The sequence below is a fragment of the Vidua macroura genome, chromosome 4 (genome assembly GCF_024509145.1).
Source record: "Vidua macroura isolate BioBank_ID:100142 chromosome 4, ASM2450914v1, whole genome shotgun sequence".
Taxonomy (NCBI): Eukaryota; Metazoa; Chordata; class Aves; order Passeriformes; family Viduidae; genus Vidua; species Vidua macroura.
Window position 1 is genome coordinate 55,767,057 of NC_071574.1, and position 13,628 is coordinate 55,780,684.

Genomic DNA, 13,628 nt, shown 5'->3' on the forward strand with positions numbered 1-13,628 from the left:
CCAAAGGAAACTCTTCATGCAGGAAATATTTTTGGCAAAAGCATGTAAAGTTTGACCTATTCAGCTGAGATCTCAGCATCTTTGTCTCCTTATTTTTGGATACCACACCAAATTGCTAGAACACACCCACAAAACTACTTCTTGTTCTCTGCTGGCAAGTTTTAGGAATCTCACTTTTAAAAGAGAGTAGATGTAAACCAGATGGCTAAAGAAAGTACCAGAGATATGCATGACATGTACAAATTGATTGAAATCCATTTTTTCATTCATTTCAGTATGTTTGGCTTAAATTGTGATTCAGAAGATGTTTCATAATTTTTATTTGTCCTTACAAGTTGCCTCTGGAGAACAAGGCAGGGGCCAGGGAGAGACACTTCAGCCTGTGATTTCTGCCCACTGCTGAATACAAATTGGAGCCCTCAGCCACTACTTTATCTAGTTTTATGGAGTTCTTCTTGGTACCAACTGTTTGATGCCTCCACGATTTGTCAGAGTGAATAAATAAACATAGCATCCACATATGACCTCTCACTAGGACCAGGAGATTATATTTTAAATTGATGCAGTTGCCAACAAGCATGAGGGGAAAAAAAACATTCTCAGTGAAAGTTAAAATAAACAGTAACAAACCAAGAACAAAAAAGTAAAAAAGGTATGAAATTCAAAGGTAAATCAAGCAGTAATAAACAAATTAAATTTATAGATCTACTTTCACTGGAATAATAACTTAGTAAGATCATAATCTAATCAGTTAAATGGATAAGTCAAGTGAAATTGTGGAGTAACATTACAACTTTTACATATCTACATCTTGTCCAGAGCAGTTAAAGGGGAAGCAAAATTGCAAAATGCTCCTAAGCAACCTGGTAGTACTAAGTATAAGAGCAATTATCTTACACTGAACAATTAGAATTCACACAGGAAAAGAAGCTGGTGGTGGCCCCCATACAAGAGAGCAGCAGGGGCAAAGAAAAGAGACAATCATTCTAGAACAACATCTACTTCAATGGTTCTTGTGATAATTAAAAGGTTCTGTTTCTTTCTATGTGATTCAAACCTGGAGCATATAAACAGACCCCTTAATTACTTCTGTTAAATCTGTTGTACTTTTATAACTAAGTATTATTGTGAAGAGAGAGAAGTTATATCCTTCTTGTTATAGTCTTTTCTGGGATGAGAAATAAAGCTTCAGCTCCTTGATTCAACTGCTTTCACTAACTGGACAAGTTTCTAGGGAGAGAAGAGAATGCTCATCAAACTTCACTTAAAAAAGGCTGAGGCTGAAATCCCAAAAGTCTGTGTAATTTGAACATAAACTGGGCAAACTTAGCTCAGTGCCATTGCCATTCTAAAGCACGCAGTCAGGGTTTGATGAGAAATTTCCTCAAGAACCCAGAGAAACTTCACACCAAAGCTGAGAAATTTTGTTTTTTTTCCAGACAGACATTTTCAAACTAAAAGTTATTTTGCTATGATATTCTCAGTAAGTTCTGTTTCAATTCCATTTTTTGCTCTTTGCCAGTGGGCTTTCTTTCTTTATTCTCTCTAAATTGACTATAAAGAACAGGATCAAGCTGGCTGTACTTTATGTATCCAGTCTTGTTCTTTGCTTACAATTTGCTGAGTATTGACCACATATGTAAAGTGACAGTCTTCATGCTGAAGAGTCTGGTATGGTCACAGCAATAAACATCACTACAATGGTCTGACAGTTTTCAGGGATTTGACATACCCCGCCAGTTGAAAATTGAACTTACAAGTCTGAAAAATCACTCATATGTCAGATTTGATGGCAGTACTGGGTCACTCTTCAATTTCATAGTAGCAGAAAGTAGCATGAATTTACCACCTGGATTTTTAGTAAAATGAACTACTTTTTATATTTTTGTAGTGCATTCAGAGGAAAATAAAATGCAAATGTTTGCTTAGTATCCATCAGTTGTGCCTGTCTGAGCCAGTTGACAAAATATTTTCTCTGATCTTTTATTCAATTTTTAGTTACATCAATAGCAAGAAAATTTTAAGGAAAATAATAATAATGCAGGAGGGCAGTGAGAGACTTTCAAGTCTCTCTTGAGAGACTGTCTTGACAGGAGGAATTTGATGCCTCTGGGAAAACAGAATTCATTTACACTAACTCTATTCAACTGTAATGACAAGCCTTAAAACAGGTTCTGAGATGTTGTACTTGTTTTCTTTACTGCTATCTTGTAGTTCCTACTGAGTTTTCCTTATTATGGTGTGGGAAGAGCCACAGATTCTTCTGGTGAGCATAACTTGTTATTAAATCCTACATGGTTATTTGCTATTACTAGGACAGACTACAGTGCCAAACTTTTCCAATACGGCCTAGATCAAGTCTATTAATTTTATAGATGCTTTTAGAGAACTTAGAGCCTTCTTGTCCTAGTTGGGTTTGATGCCACCACCATCTTGCAGATCCTCATCCACAGCCTGGTGTTCCTGGGGGACTCCACTGAAGACCATACTTGGTGTCAGGCTAAGTATGTCCACAAAAGAGAGTGTTTGAACTTAACAGTTCCATGCAATGAGTGTTTGCTAGCAATTTTTAGGGGCTGATTACCTGCTTTAACACCTGTGCCCACCACCCAACCCATTTTTTGAGCATTTCCACCTTAGGCAAGCTAGGAAGAACCCAATCAGCTGTTTTCCAGTGAAGACTTTGGTATTTAGAGGCCAGAGGTTTCTCTAGACAGAAGTGTGCCTAAGAATTAGATGCTGCAACATCACTGGGCTTTGGAGAAATCAGGCTTTAAAACAAAATTATTCAAAGCACTTGCATATGAACATATGCATAAAATATTACTAGAAAATCTATACAACAGAACACTCTTTACTTTGGATTTTCAGTCATTCAGAAAATCTAAAAGTTAGGACAGTTCTCTTGTGTTTGTTCATTTCCAAAATAATTTTGTTTCCAAACTTTCAGTCTCTCCTCTGCCCCACCATCCTACATCTTTCCCCTCAATTCTTTCCACGAGCATGCTGCCCACTACCTGCACTCCCTGCTCTTAACTGTTGCTTTGCCTTGGTTTCCCCCCCTTCTTTGGCCAGACCTTAAACAAGTTTCATCCTAGAGCTGGTTTGTGCAGCCTGTTCCAGTCTCTTCCCCAAAATTCTCTTTTTTCCACTCTTTCTCTAGAAGAGAGAGATACTCTACTCTGAATTCCAGTATTCAGTTGCACCAGCTAACAGTCATAAGATAGCTTTAAAAAAGCAAAAAATAATAAGAAAATAAAGACTGCCTCAAATTTTAATGCTACAGGAAGCATCTAATTCACAAAGGAAAGCAATATATTGAAGGTCTGAAACCACTGAAAAGGAAAAAAGAAACACCATCGTTTTAGTGATCTTTGTTGTTTGCCTAAGATGTGTCCTTCACAGACTTGACTGACCCCAAAAGGATTCAACACAAATTAATAACTGCTAAACTGCTTCTGATCTGCAGATCATATTGTCCTGCTGACAGATCATGCATGGTGAAGCAGAAGAGCTGATACAGGATAGTGAAACCAGCAATGAACCTGAGAAAACTGAGAAAGTGCAGCTGGAATTTAAATGGACAAAAAGCAGCCTCTAAAAAAGGAAAGGAAAGAAAACAAATACAGGAACAGACAAAACCTAAACATAATGATAACCCCAACAAACACAGTATATTTCCTCCAAAATGTGTGCATGAAGTTTTGAGCATGTGGTTATCATCAGATTAGCAAGAACGTGAAATAGAATAATGCCAATATAAATTACCAAGAATACTAAAATGAATGTTTTATCTTTGACAGATTATATTCTCATTCCGAGGTATTTAAACCCTGATTAAATGGAATCCTGAAACATCCATGGAGAGTCAGATTGAATCATCCTTCAGGAGACAAGCACTACATGTTTTCATTACATTTCAATTATGTAGCCTGTCCAGATCTTAAGGATTTACACTGGGTTTTTACTCATATATTTCCTTACAGTTGGACATAGATATAATGATGACAGGGCAGCAGACAATTGTTGACAAAAAGAAGCAGCAAAATTTGAAGCAATCCCTTTGTTTGCTTACCTATGGATACAAATCCAGGCTATTTTCTTTCTTAATTTATGACAAATATGCTGATTTCTGAAAGCTCTGTTTTAGAAATGTTGGTTAAATCTCCTACAAATGAAAACTGTTGTTTAATTCTCTTATATATGTCTTTACCTGAGTACTTGCATCAATGAGACATAGTAGATTATATCTGATTCTGAATGTGTAATTTGTCTAGGCCAAAAAAAAAAGTTTTTCAGAAAGTTTGGAGCTTTCTTAATGAAATGTAGAAAATGCTTACAGAAGTGGAGGGTAATCTGGTGAAAAGACAGATGAAATCAAGATACTAAGGGAAAGATTGATCACAAAGCAGAACTGCAGAGAAGGAAGATGAAACACTAGAAGCAGATAAGTTTATCTAGTGAATGTATAGAGGAAGAAAGCAGAGAAGATAACAGATCTAGAGACAAAGACAACGGCATGGTAGCAGAAGAGGATGGTTGAGAGATGATTTTTTGTCTCAGGTGTTCACTTGTTCTTCTAATATTGGCAAGGCAATGGTGCAAAAGCGGTTACTGCAGCAGGCAGGAAAAAAACCAAGGCACCCTGTTAGTTTTACAATTAAAACAGCAGACTAGTACTCCTGAAACCTGCAATTTTGCTTCTTGGTTTTGTTTGAAACTTCAGTTTTCTTGGGCAAGGCAATCACTACTCTCTTCAGTTTCCTATTTATAAACTAGGGTGATAGTATTTCTTTTCTGTCATTTTCTTAACTTGGTTGCCTGAGTTACGACAGGACCCATATCTCAATCTGTTCCTGCCTAGAGGCTGGAAAAATAGCCTGCTTCCAACTGGGACTGTTACATTGCAGTTTTGCAGTAACCATGGGTAAGTAAGGCAGAGAGGAACAGAAAAGCAAAAGAAGCTGACAAAAGTTTTGATATCAGGAACTGAAAGTGACTACTAAAAAATACATATTTGGGTCCTTTTATTTTCTTTCTGATCCTATCAAATGTACTCAAGGCACATTTCAGCTTATTTTTAATTTATTCCCTTGAATCTTACTTTTACTTCAAAAGAAAGTGGCTATTCTCATACAAGAGCTTGGGCTTTCTGAAAAACACCGGCTCTAATCAGCCTTTTGATAAAATTGTAAGAGCTGAAAACATTGAGAGTTCCATTTGTTTTAATAACCTTTCTTGAATATTTACTTCTCATTTGAATACTTATCATCAATAAAAATTAAAACCTTATGTTTGTGAGGAGTGCGAGCATATGTGGGATTAAAATGAATGACATCTCTCAAAAATGAGGGCTTTTGAAGGGCTATCTTTCTTAAAGCAGTGCTCTTTCTGCAAGAGTATTCTGAGTCCAGCATGCTACACAACCAAGAAAACAAAGGAGAGAAATTCTGTAAATGAGAAGCACAACTGGGAAAAAGATTCTGTTTGGTTCATCTGCACTAGCAATTGTATAACTTTAACTATTCACAACACTAAGAAAATATTTGAGTTTCTAATATAATTAACAATTCTTTTAAGCAGTGGTTTAAATTATATTTCTTGTTAATTTTCATTATTTGCTATTTGCCTGTGCAAATAAGGTGTTTTCAGAAACAGTTTGCTGAGAAGCCTGCAAGGAGATACAGGATTGGAATATATCGCACACATGACAACGTAAACCACAGAAAAATATGGACAAATAGCAAAGACAAATGTACCCTCTACAGCATTAAAGTTGCAGAATGCCTAGAGATGAGGAACAGCTAATACAGGAGAAAATGGTTCATAATTTGGAGAAAATGTCTAAGTTAATAATTTGTGGGTGAAATGTATGAACTTTGTAACTATTCAACTAAAGTTCCATAGCAAAGCTAGATGCTCTCCTGGACTTTTTTTTTTTTTTTTTTTTTTCCCTTTTTAATATGGAGATAACCACAGGCATTTATTAAAATTTATAATCTTTCATTCAAAGACAGTTCCTGTTGAGTTTAGATATGGCCTATGTTTCTTTCTATATAAGCCATTAATTAAGCACCTGGAACAGAAATGTTTTCAGTGGCAAGGCCAAGGGATGTGAAGTTGTCAAATGGGGCTCTCTAAGCCATTTTAGAGAACAGAAGGACGTTGTGCCTAGACACCAAACCACAAACAAATCTTAACAATGGGTAAATTGTGGTAAGGTACAAGGCACGCATATTTGATCATGTTGTCTTGTGCTGTTTGTGGTGTTATTTAAAACAAAGAGTACTTGTGGGTTAAACTGCTCAAATACTCCATGCAATTAAGCTTGGACTCTGCCTGGAAAACATAAGTCCTGGGGAATACCCGCCGTGTTAGGAGTACAATAAAGTTCGCACATGATGTGCCTCACGGTAGACCTGGTCCATGGGGATGCTGTACCCATGGGAGCTGCGGAGGGCGTGCCTGGAGCAGAGACATCAGGCAGGGTGAGGAGCGCTGTGTGGGTGCCGTGCTTGGGTTTCAGTGATGACGGAAGAGCGTCTGTGCTGACCGGGAAATAAAGAAGCCAGATCAAGTCCTGGGTCAGGATATTTACACCTCCGTGAACTGAGCAACAACGGGGATCTATGCCCATAGTGGGCATTGTTCCACCATCATGTTTTGAGAAAGTGGTTGCCTTGTCCTCCCTTTGTGGTTTACTATACACACCCAACACAAGTGTGTACATAATTTTGTTACACATATATATAATACTAAAGCCTCCCTGATGCCTCTCCCCTCATAGACCAGTCCTCACGGAAGTCCGGCTGTCCAGGGCCTGGGATGGCAGCAGTGCCGAGCTGTTATGCAGGAGGCGCACGTAAGGAGAGGAGGACCCTTCTCTGGGACACACACCCCAGACACTCCCGCACAGCCCTCGGCAGGTGCCGCTCGGGCCCCGCGGCCCGGCCCCGCCGGCAGCTCGGCCGTGCGACGGCGGCGGCCGGTCCCGGCGGCGCTCGGAGGGCAGGGCGGGCCGGCAGAGGTGGCAGGAGTCCCCGCCTCTCCCGCGGCTTGCCCGGCGAAGGCCGGGCCGGGAGGAGCCGCTCACCGGCGCCACGGCCCGCCGGAGCCATGAGCTCCCACCGCAGCGAGAGCGACTGGCAGGGGCTGCTGAGCGAGGTGAGGCGGCGGGGGGGCCGCGGGCCGGGGCGCCGGGCAGCGAGGAAGAGCGGCGGGCGGGCCCGGCTGCTCCTCGCGCCTCGGGGAAATGCCGGGGAGAGGGGCACGGCCGCCGGCAGGGCACCCGGCCCGCGGCCGAGCGGGCAGCAGCGGCTGCAGCGGCTGCAGAGCGGAGCGCCGAGCCGAGCCGGTCACGGCTGCGCCGTGTGGCCACGTCTGCCGCTGGCCCTGCCCTGCTCGGGCTGCCGCCGCGGCCCTGCGCTGCTGCGGAGCGCCGCAAGAAGGGCCTGTGAACCTCTCCGTGTATTAACCGGCCTGGGGCTGCGGAGAGCAGCTTCTAGGCGCTGCTGCTGCTGCTGCTGCTGTGGCTGGTTTGAAACCGACGAGGATTCCCTGAGCTGCGGGGATGGCCGAGGCCTCGGGCCCGGAGGAGCAGCGCAGCGCAGCCCGGCCCGGCTGCGGCACCGGCCTGGGTGACCGGACTGCCCCTGTGCCGTATGCCTTCCTTGTCTTCTTACTTCACTTGAATCACATATTTACGGGTTTTGAGACCCATGGTGACATTTATACTATGGGAAAAAGAATGTAATTGCAGCGTGCCCACAAGCCTCAACAGGTGGAGGATTTTCCAGTTACATGAATAGAAACTTTATTGCCCACTGCATCCCCATTAAAACATCCACAGCGTTTACAGGTACATGTTTTCATGTAGGGTAAGTTAGCAAGCTCAAACCAGCTTGAGGTCAGTATCATTTAAAGGAGTATTATTTAAGACAAATCTGTTTATTCATCAAACTCATGAAGCAGGCTGGCATGCTTATTTTTACATTGCATTACTGTAAAAATAGTAATTTTATGCTTACAGCTAGCAGATAAAACTTTTGTGCAAATGGCATTGGCCTGGATACTGTCCCACAGTATGATGCATGCAGATGAATTCCCGTGTTTTCAGGAGGGCTTTGCCTCCATCATGTTAATTGAGTGTAAGGCCTTAAGCCCTGACCTGTCAAAAAGATATTTGAGTTTAGGGTGTTGAACCTGTCACTGTTCTTGGTGATTTCAGTGGCAGTTTGTATGGGCCCAGATCTGTGCTAGTACGGTACTTCCAGAATTGGAGACTGTCTGTGAATACAGTACTTCCAAAGACACAAAATGATCCAAGAGAGAGTGAAAAGTGCACTTTTAGTAGCATCTTGGTTGTGCAGTGTTGAATCTGACATCTCATTTATCAAATGGAGTTTTATTTGGAATGGAGGTGATTTCAGATGGGAGGCAAATCACGAGGTGTGTTCAGAGGAAATGTTGCTATTACTTGCTTTAAAATGTAATTTAGAATTGTTTTGGAACTTTTTCACTTTTTATATAGTTAAACCTAAAAACTCTATCCTAAAATTGAATACCTACTTAAGTTTAGGGGCTTCTTGAATGTAGTAAAGTTTAATGACTGTACTAAGCTACATTCTTGTAGATACTTAAACATACATATGATTTCTTTTTTTTCAGGAAAAATTAGAGGCATGGTGATTTATATTCCACCTTTCCTTCCTTCTCTCTGTTTCCACAGCAGGCTTACAGCCTGTTGTTCTGGGTGAAGTCTAGTATGTGCTGTCAAGATACAGGTTTTCCTCTTTTGCCTTCCTCTTCATTTGGCTGTTGTACTTCACTCCATGTGTTTTACCCATTAACTCCAGCATCCTTATGGGTCTGTGAGAAAGTGGCTCAGACTTCTGAAGTAACTTATAATAAGTTTTTTGAATTTGCCATATCTCTCAGTGGTACAGATTTTCTCAAGGCCTCCTAGCTTCAGTGTCTGCTGAGAAATTTTTTTCCCCTGTGCATTTCATAAAAATCTTGAAATGCTTTCAAAATACAAGGTAACACAGGCAAGAAAAGACATGGTAGCTCTAAACAAACACTCTCCCATTGCAGGTGCTAGACAGTTAAAACATAAGATGGAGTTAAAAATCTTGGCGTAAAAGACCAGAAGCTGATGAGTTCAGACCTGTGGTCACATATGTTTTCATTTGCATAAGCCAAATCTTCCAGGTTTGAAAGGTAGGAGTAATTGAAATACTTGTCAAAGCAACTGTAACTTTTAAAACTATGGTGCTACAGCTGTTAAGAAGAGTGGCAAGGATGTGTGTTTGGTCCTTATGCACAAACACTTGTACACACAGCAGGTTGCCTTTTCATTTTTCATTAGAAAAGAATAATTTTTTTTTGTCAGTTTCAGTCTTTTTCTATATTTACTCTTCTCTTTCCTTTTGACTTTGGTTCCATTTCAGTGCCTTTTGCTCTGTACCCTTTCACATATCTTTCTCTGTTTTTATTATGCTCACCACTAACTTCTTGCTTGTTCTTTTGCCTCCATATTTATTTATTTTTCCACTTACTTTACAGCCACATATAACAGGCCTAGTGTGCACCTGGTACTCTGAACAATCTTTGCACCACATGTACCTTGAGCATTCTTTAAACTAACTGAATAGGGTGACGTAGGTAGGAATACTGGGACAAAGCCAACTTAGCAAACATTGAAGGAGCATAAAAGAGTCATTATTTCCATTGAAAATCTCACAAACCGGATGCAGAAAAACTCACTTCAAGAGCAAGAATCCACATTTTACCTGTCCTCTAGCTAAGTTTATGTATTGGTGATGGATGTATAGAGGTGTATATATATATATATATATATATATATATATATATATACACACATACATATATGAAAGATGAATTACTCTGTTGAGTTACCATGTTATTTTTCTGCTTGGACTCTTGGTTTTCATCTAAAGTTTATGTCACTCAGTGACCCATGTTTAGGTATTTAAAAGTCAGTGTAAAGTTGTAGGGTGAAGACCTGGTCAATAACTGCTGGTTTGACACAAGAGACTGAGCTGCAGCAAGAACTTTCTTACTGGTGGCCCAAGTCCTCCATAAACCAGTAATCTTCATAAATCTCAAAATACTATCCCAAGAGTACATTCCATTCCTCATCCCCATCCCTGGAGTTGTTCAAGGCCAGTTTGAATGGGAGTTTGAGCAACCTGGACTAGTTGAACATGTCCCTGCCCATGGCAGCAGACTTGGAACTAGATGATCTCCAAGGTCCCTCAGATTTGCCAGCCTCTAAAATTATGTCAATGTCAAAATGCTTCTCTTTCATTTGTCACCTCCCACACATTAGAATGTTTAGTATATGCTGTTTACAGCTACTCATTTGTGACTGTGCCTCCTACAGCTAGTTTGAAGAGATGTAATTTCCGTTTAATTTTTCATTCACAAGAGGCTATTTCTTGGTTATTGACTGTGTATGGTCTTCAGCAGCACAGAGGAAGGTGATATGCTTGTCTCTGAGCTCCCTTGCCTAGTAATTTTGGACTTACCAAACTGTTGAGCAGTAGTTCTAGTTGAAATAGCTAGATTTTAACATGAGACATGAGTTCTGAAGGGATACCTAGCCTGCTTGTAATTGGCAGAGCACACCTTTCCCATTGGTTGTACAATTTTTTATGTGGGCAAGAGAGAAGGGAAGGAAAACTGGTGAGATTTTCATGTTCGTATTATCTCTGTCATGTTTCCTTCTCAAACAAAGCATGAAATGTAATTTGCCAAACCTCTATGAGGGGACCAACAGGCTTTGGAGCCACTAGTTTAAAAGCTTTTCTTAATGTGCACAAATGCAGGGGTTGTAGGGAAGAACAAAGTGGAGCAGATACTCCGAGGTCTCTGGTTGGTTGGGTTGGCATTGTAGTGACTTTGACATTTGCAAAACGCAGTGAAAATATTGAAAGAGCTGGCATTGTGATTTACTGCACTCCAAAATTCTCTGGAGCTGTGGGAGAGTGCTATGAAGACCTGCATGCTGGACTTTTGGGCAATTAAACAAGTGGTTGCTTTTCATGTTTCATGTTTCAGGTTGGAGTAAGAGATCTGCAGGGATGTTGTGAAACAAACAGAGAAATTAATAATGTTATCTGATGCACAGCATACAAAACTTCTGAGGGCTGGGCCACATCGCACAGTAGTGTTAACTACTAAATTGTGGTATTCCTAAGTGGCTGGTGAAGATGGTGTGGTGTAGTATTGCCATCAAGACAAGACATGGTGTTCTGAGGAGCTGCTTATATCACTTCTATCATCAGTAGATGATACCAGCCTGCTTTGTGTTTCAGCAGCCAGGAGGCAGCCAGTGAAGCAAGAGCTGGGCAGCAGGAAAAGCAGAGTTGATATGGTGGGATAAAACCAAGGTCACTGCATTATTTCAGGTTTTATCAGAGATAAATCACATCAGGAAGTGAGATGGCAAGCAAATGGCCAATAATTGTGCATTTTTCTAGGTCTGAGTGCTTGACTCTTTCAGATAAGGTAACAGTTTAATCTGAAGTCAAGGGGAGCAACATTATAGAAACGCAATCAACAAACATCCCAAACAGTGAGATTGCAATGCATTTTGGGACCCTTCGGTTTCTACAACAGAATTGTCTCCAAGACTACAGTCAGGAGAAATTTGACGAAACTTAAGGCAGTTTGGTAGCAGCTGGATCTCTTGTTAAAAGAGGGTAAGTAGACTTCATGGTTTCCCAGAGAGCATGGTAGATGATAGGTTTCAAGGCCCAATGTAATGTAGTAGCCCTTCAGTATTTGAGGACACAAGGCCCTTAAGTATCAAGAAGAGACAGAATATGATCACAGTGATTCCAAAGCACAGACTGGAGATAGTATCTCTGCTTCTACTCTTAGAGAATTAGATGTTTCCCATGACATTAATTGTCATTAAATACCAAAATATAGGCTAGTAATTTGTACAAATTAAAAAAAAAAATCTGATAGGAATTCAGTGTGTTTGTTGGTTTAGAAAAAGAAAGTCTAAAACCTTGACTGTGTCCCAGCTTCATCAGATTATTAGACCATGTCTACAGCGTCATTAATGAGATCTACCCAGATTTGTGACTAAAAATAGCGATGGACAAATAGTAAGTGTTTGATGTAGAGGGTCACCTTGGAGCAGTTACACTCTCCTGTCAGTCTCTTTTTACTCAATTTCACTAAAGTAGTCATCTGGCTGTAAAGCAGTTCAGGCAGTAATGTAGGATGTCATATATATTCCTTTAATTATGATGTTCTTCATTGTAGCAATTATAATTTACTTTATTGCAGATAACAGCACATTGGTAGATAAAAGCCACTAGACAGATATGAAAAGTTGTACATTGTAACTTTTAGATTGAATGTATAGCAGCTGGTTCTCATTTAACTTTGTTTTTTGAATTAATGGATTATTTCGTACCAATAATTAAAAATAAACAAAAGATAATATGAATATTTCACAGTAACTGTAGTGCATAACAGAATTCACTTGTTTGTCTCACTGATAAACAACACCTGAGATGTGGCCTTTCCTTCAGTTGCAGGGGAAGAAGTCTCTGCATGAGTGAATTGCAGAAGCATCTACTGAATGCTTTTTTTTCAGACTGTGTGAGAAAATTTGCCTTATTGCTTTCATTGCTCCAAAACAACTTGTCACACTCCTATGTTCTTTTTGACAGCATACCAATTTTGTTGCACTTATTTGTCTATATAAGGGAAATTGCTGATGGGACTCAGTTATTTCCCTGACTAGAACCCATTTCTGGTATACAGCTGTTAGGTCATTTTATAGCCATTATTGCTACATTGTTTTTTAACATTCAGAAAAAAATATATTGAATAACCTCTTTGAGGTCTGTCTTTGTGAAATTTGGTTTTCCTTCAGTAATGGTAATGGCAACTGCAAACATAGCCCTGTTGAATAATCAGATTCTACAGAAATGCTCTGGCTTTTTTGTTTCTTGTACCATAAGCCCATGGAAACAAATTATTATGTTATTACTGGTTTTATTCTATTTATTTGGGAAAGTCAATATTTGTAAAAGGCAAAAATTACTTCAAAAAGTCTTTTATGTGGTCATTTTTGTAGTAAAATCCAAACAGTACATTGAGGAGAGATGCCAGTATCATCAGTATTTTGTTCATCTAGTTAAAACAGATTTTAAACAACGAGGTCATCTTTATTCCTTTTCATTCAGACTCTGAATATTACTGTCCCCACAATCTGTTTATGGTTCATTATCCTCAGGCTAATAGGTAGTGAAGAATTCCCCAGCCCCTGCTGGTGCTGCTGTAAAAGGTGAAGCTTTCTCGTATGCTCTGTGTCCTTTGTAGAGGGCTGTGACTCATGGCAGAAGCAAGATTTGTTTGCTGCTAGGTCTATATTTCCTGCTGGGTAAGTACTGGGTTTTACAGCCTAATCCACATGCTCTGGTTCACTCCTGACTCTCATACATGGTTTCATCCAGCAGCACTTGAGGCAAGGCTTGCAGGCACCTGCAGTACTGTGGGTGTATAAGGCAAGATGTTTGGCTTCTTTCCACTCACATTGTGTGCATGGTATAGGGTGCTCCACTCCACACAGGTGTTGGCTG

At 40.2% G+C, this 13,628-nt stretch overlaps 1 protein-coding gene across 3 annotated transcripts in view; it reads left to right on the forward strand.

Moving 5' to 3' along the window:
- Positions 1-7,007: 7,007 nt before the first annotated feature.
- CCDC149 (coiled-coil domain containing 149) overlaps positions 7,008-13,628 on the forward strand; it is a 51,922-nt gene continuing 45,301 nt past the window's right edge. For 2 of the 3 annotated variants that reach the window (XM_053975566.1, XM_053975567.1), the window contains exon 1: positions 7,008-7,164. In XM_053975566.1, the coding sequence (XP_053831541.1) occupies positions 7,117-7,164 (48 nt within the window). In that variant the 5' untranslated portion in view covers positions 7,008-7,116. Of the gene's footprint in view, positions 7,165-7,498; positions 7,859-13,628 lie in introns of those variants that run through there. The other variant, XM_053975568.1, reaches the window with a different exon arrangement.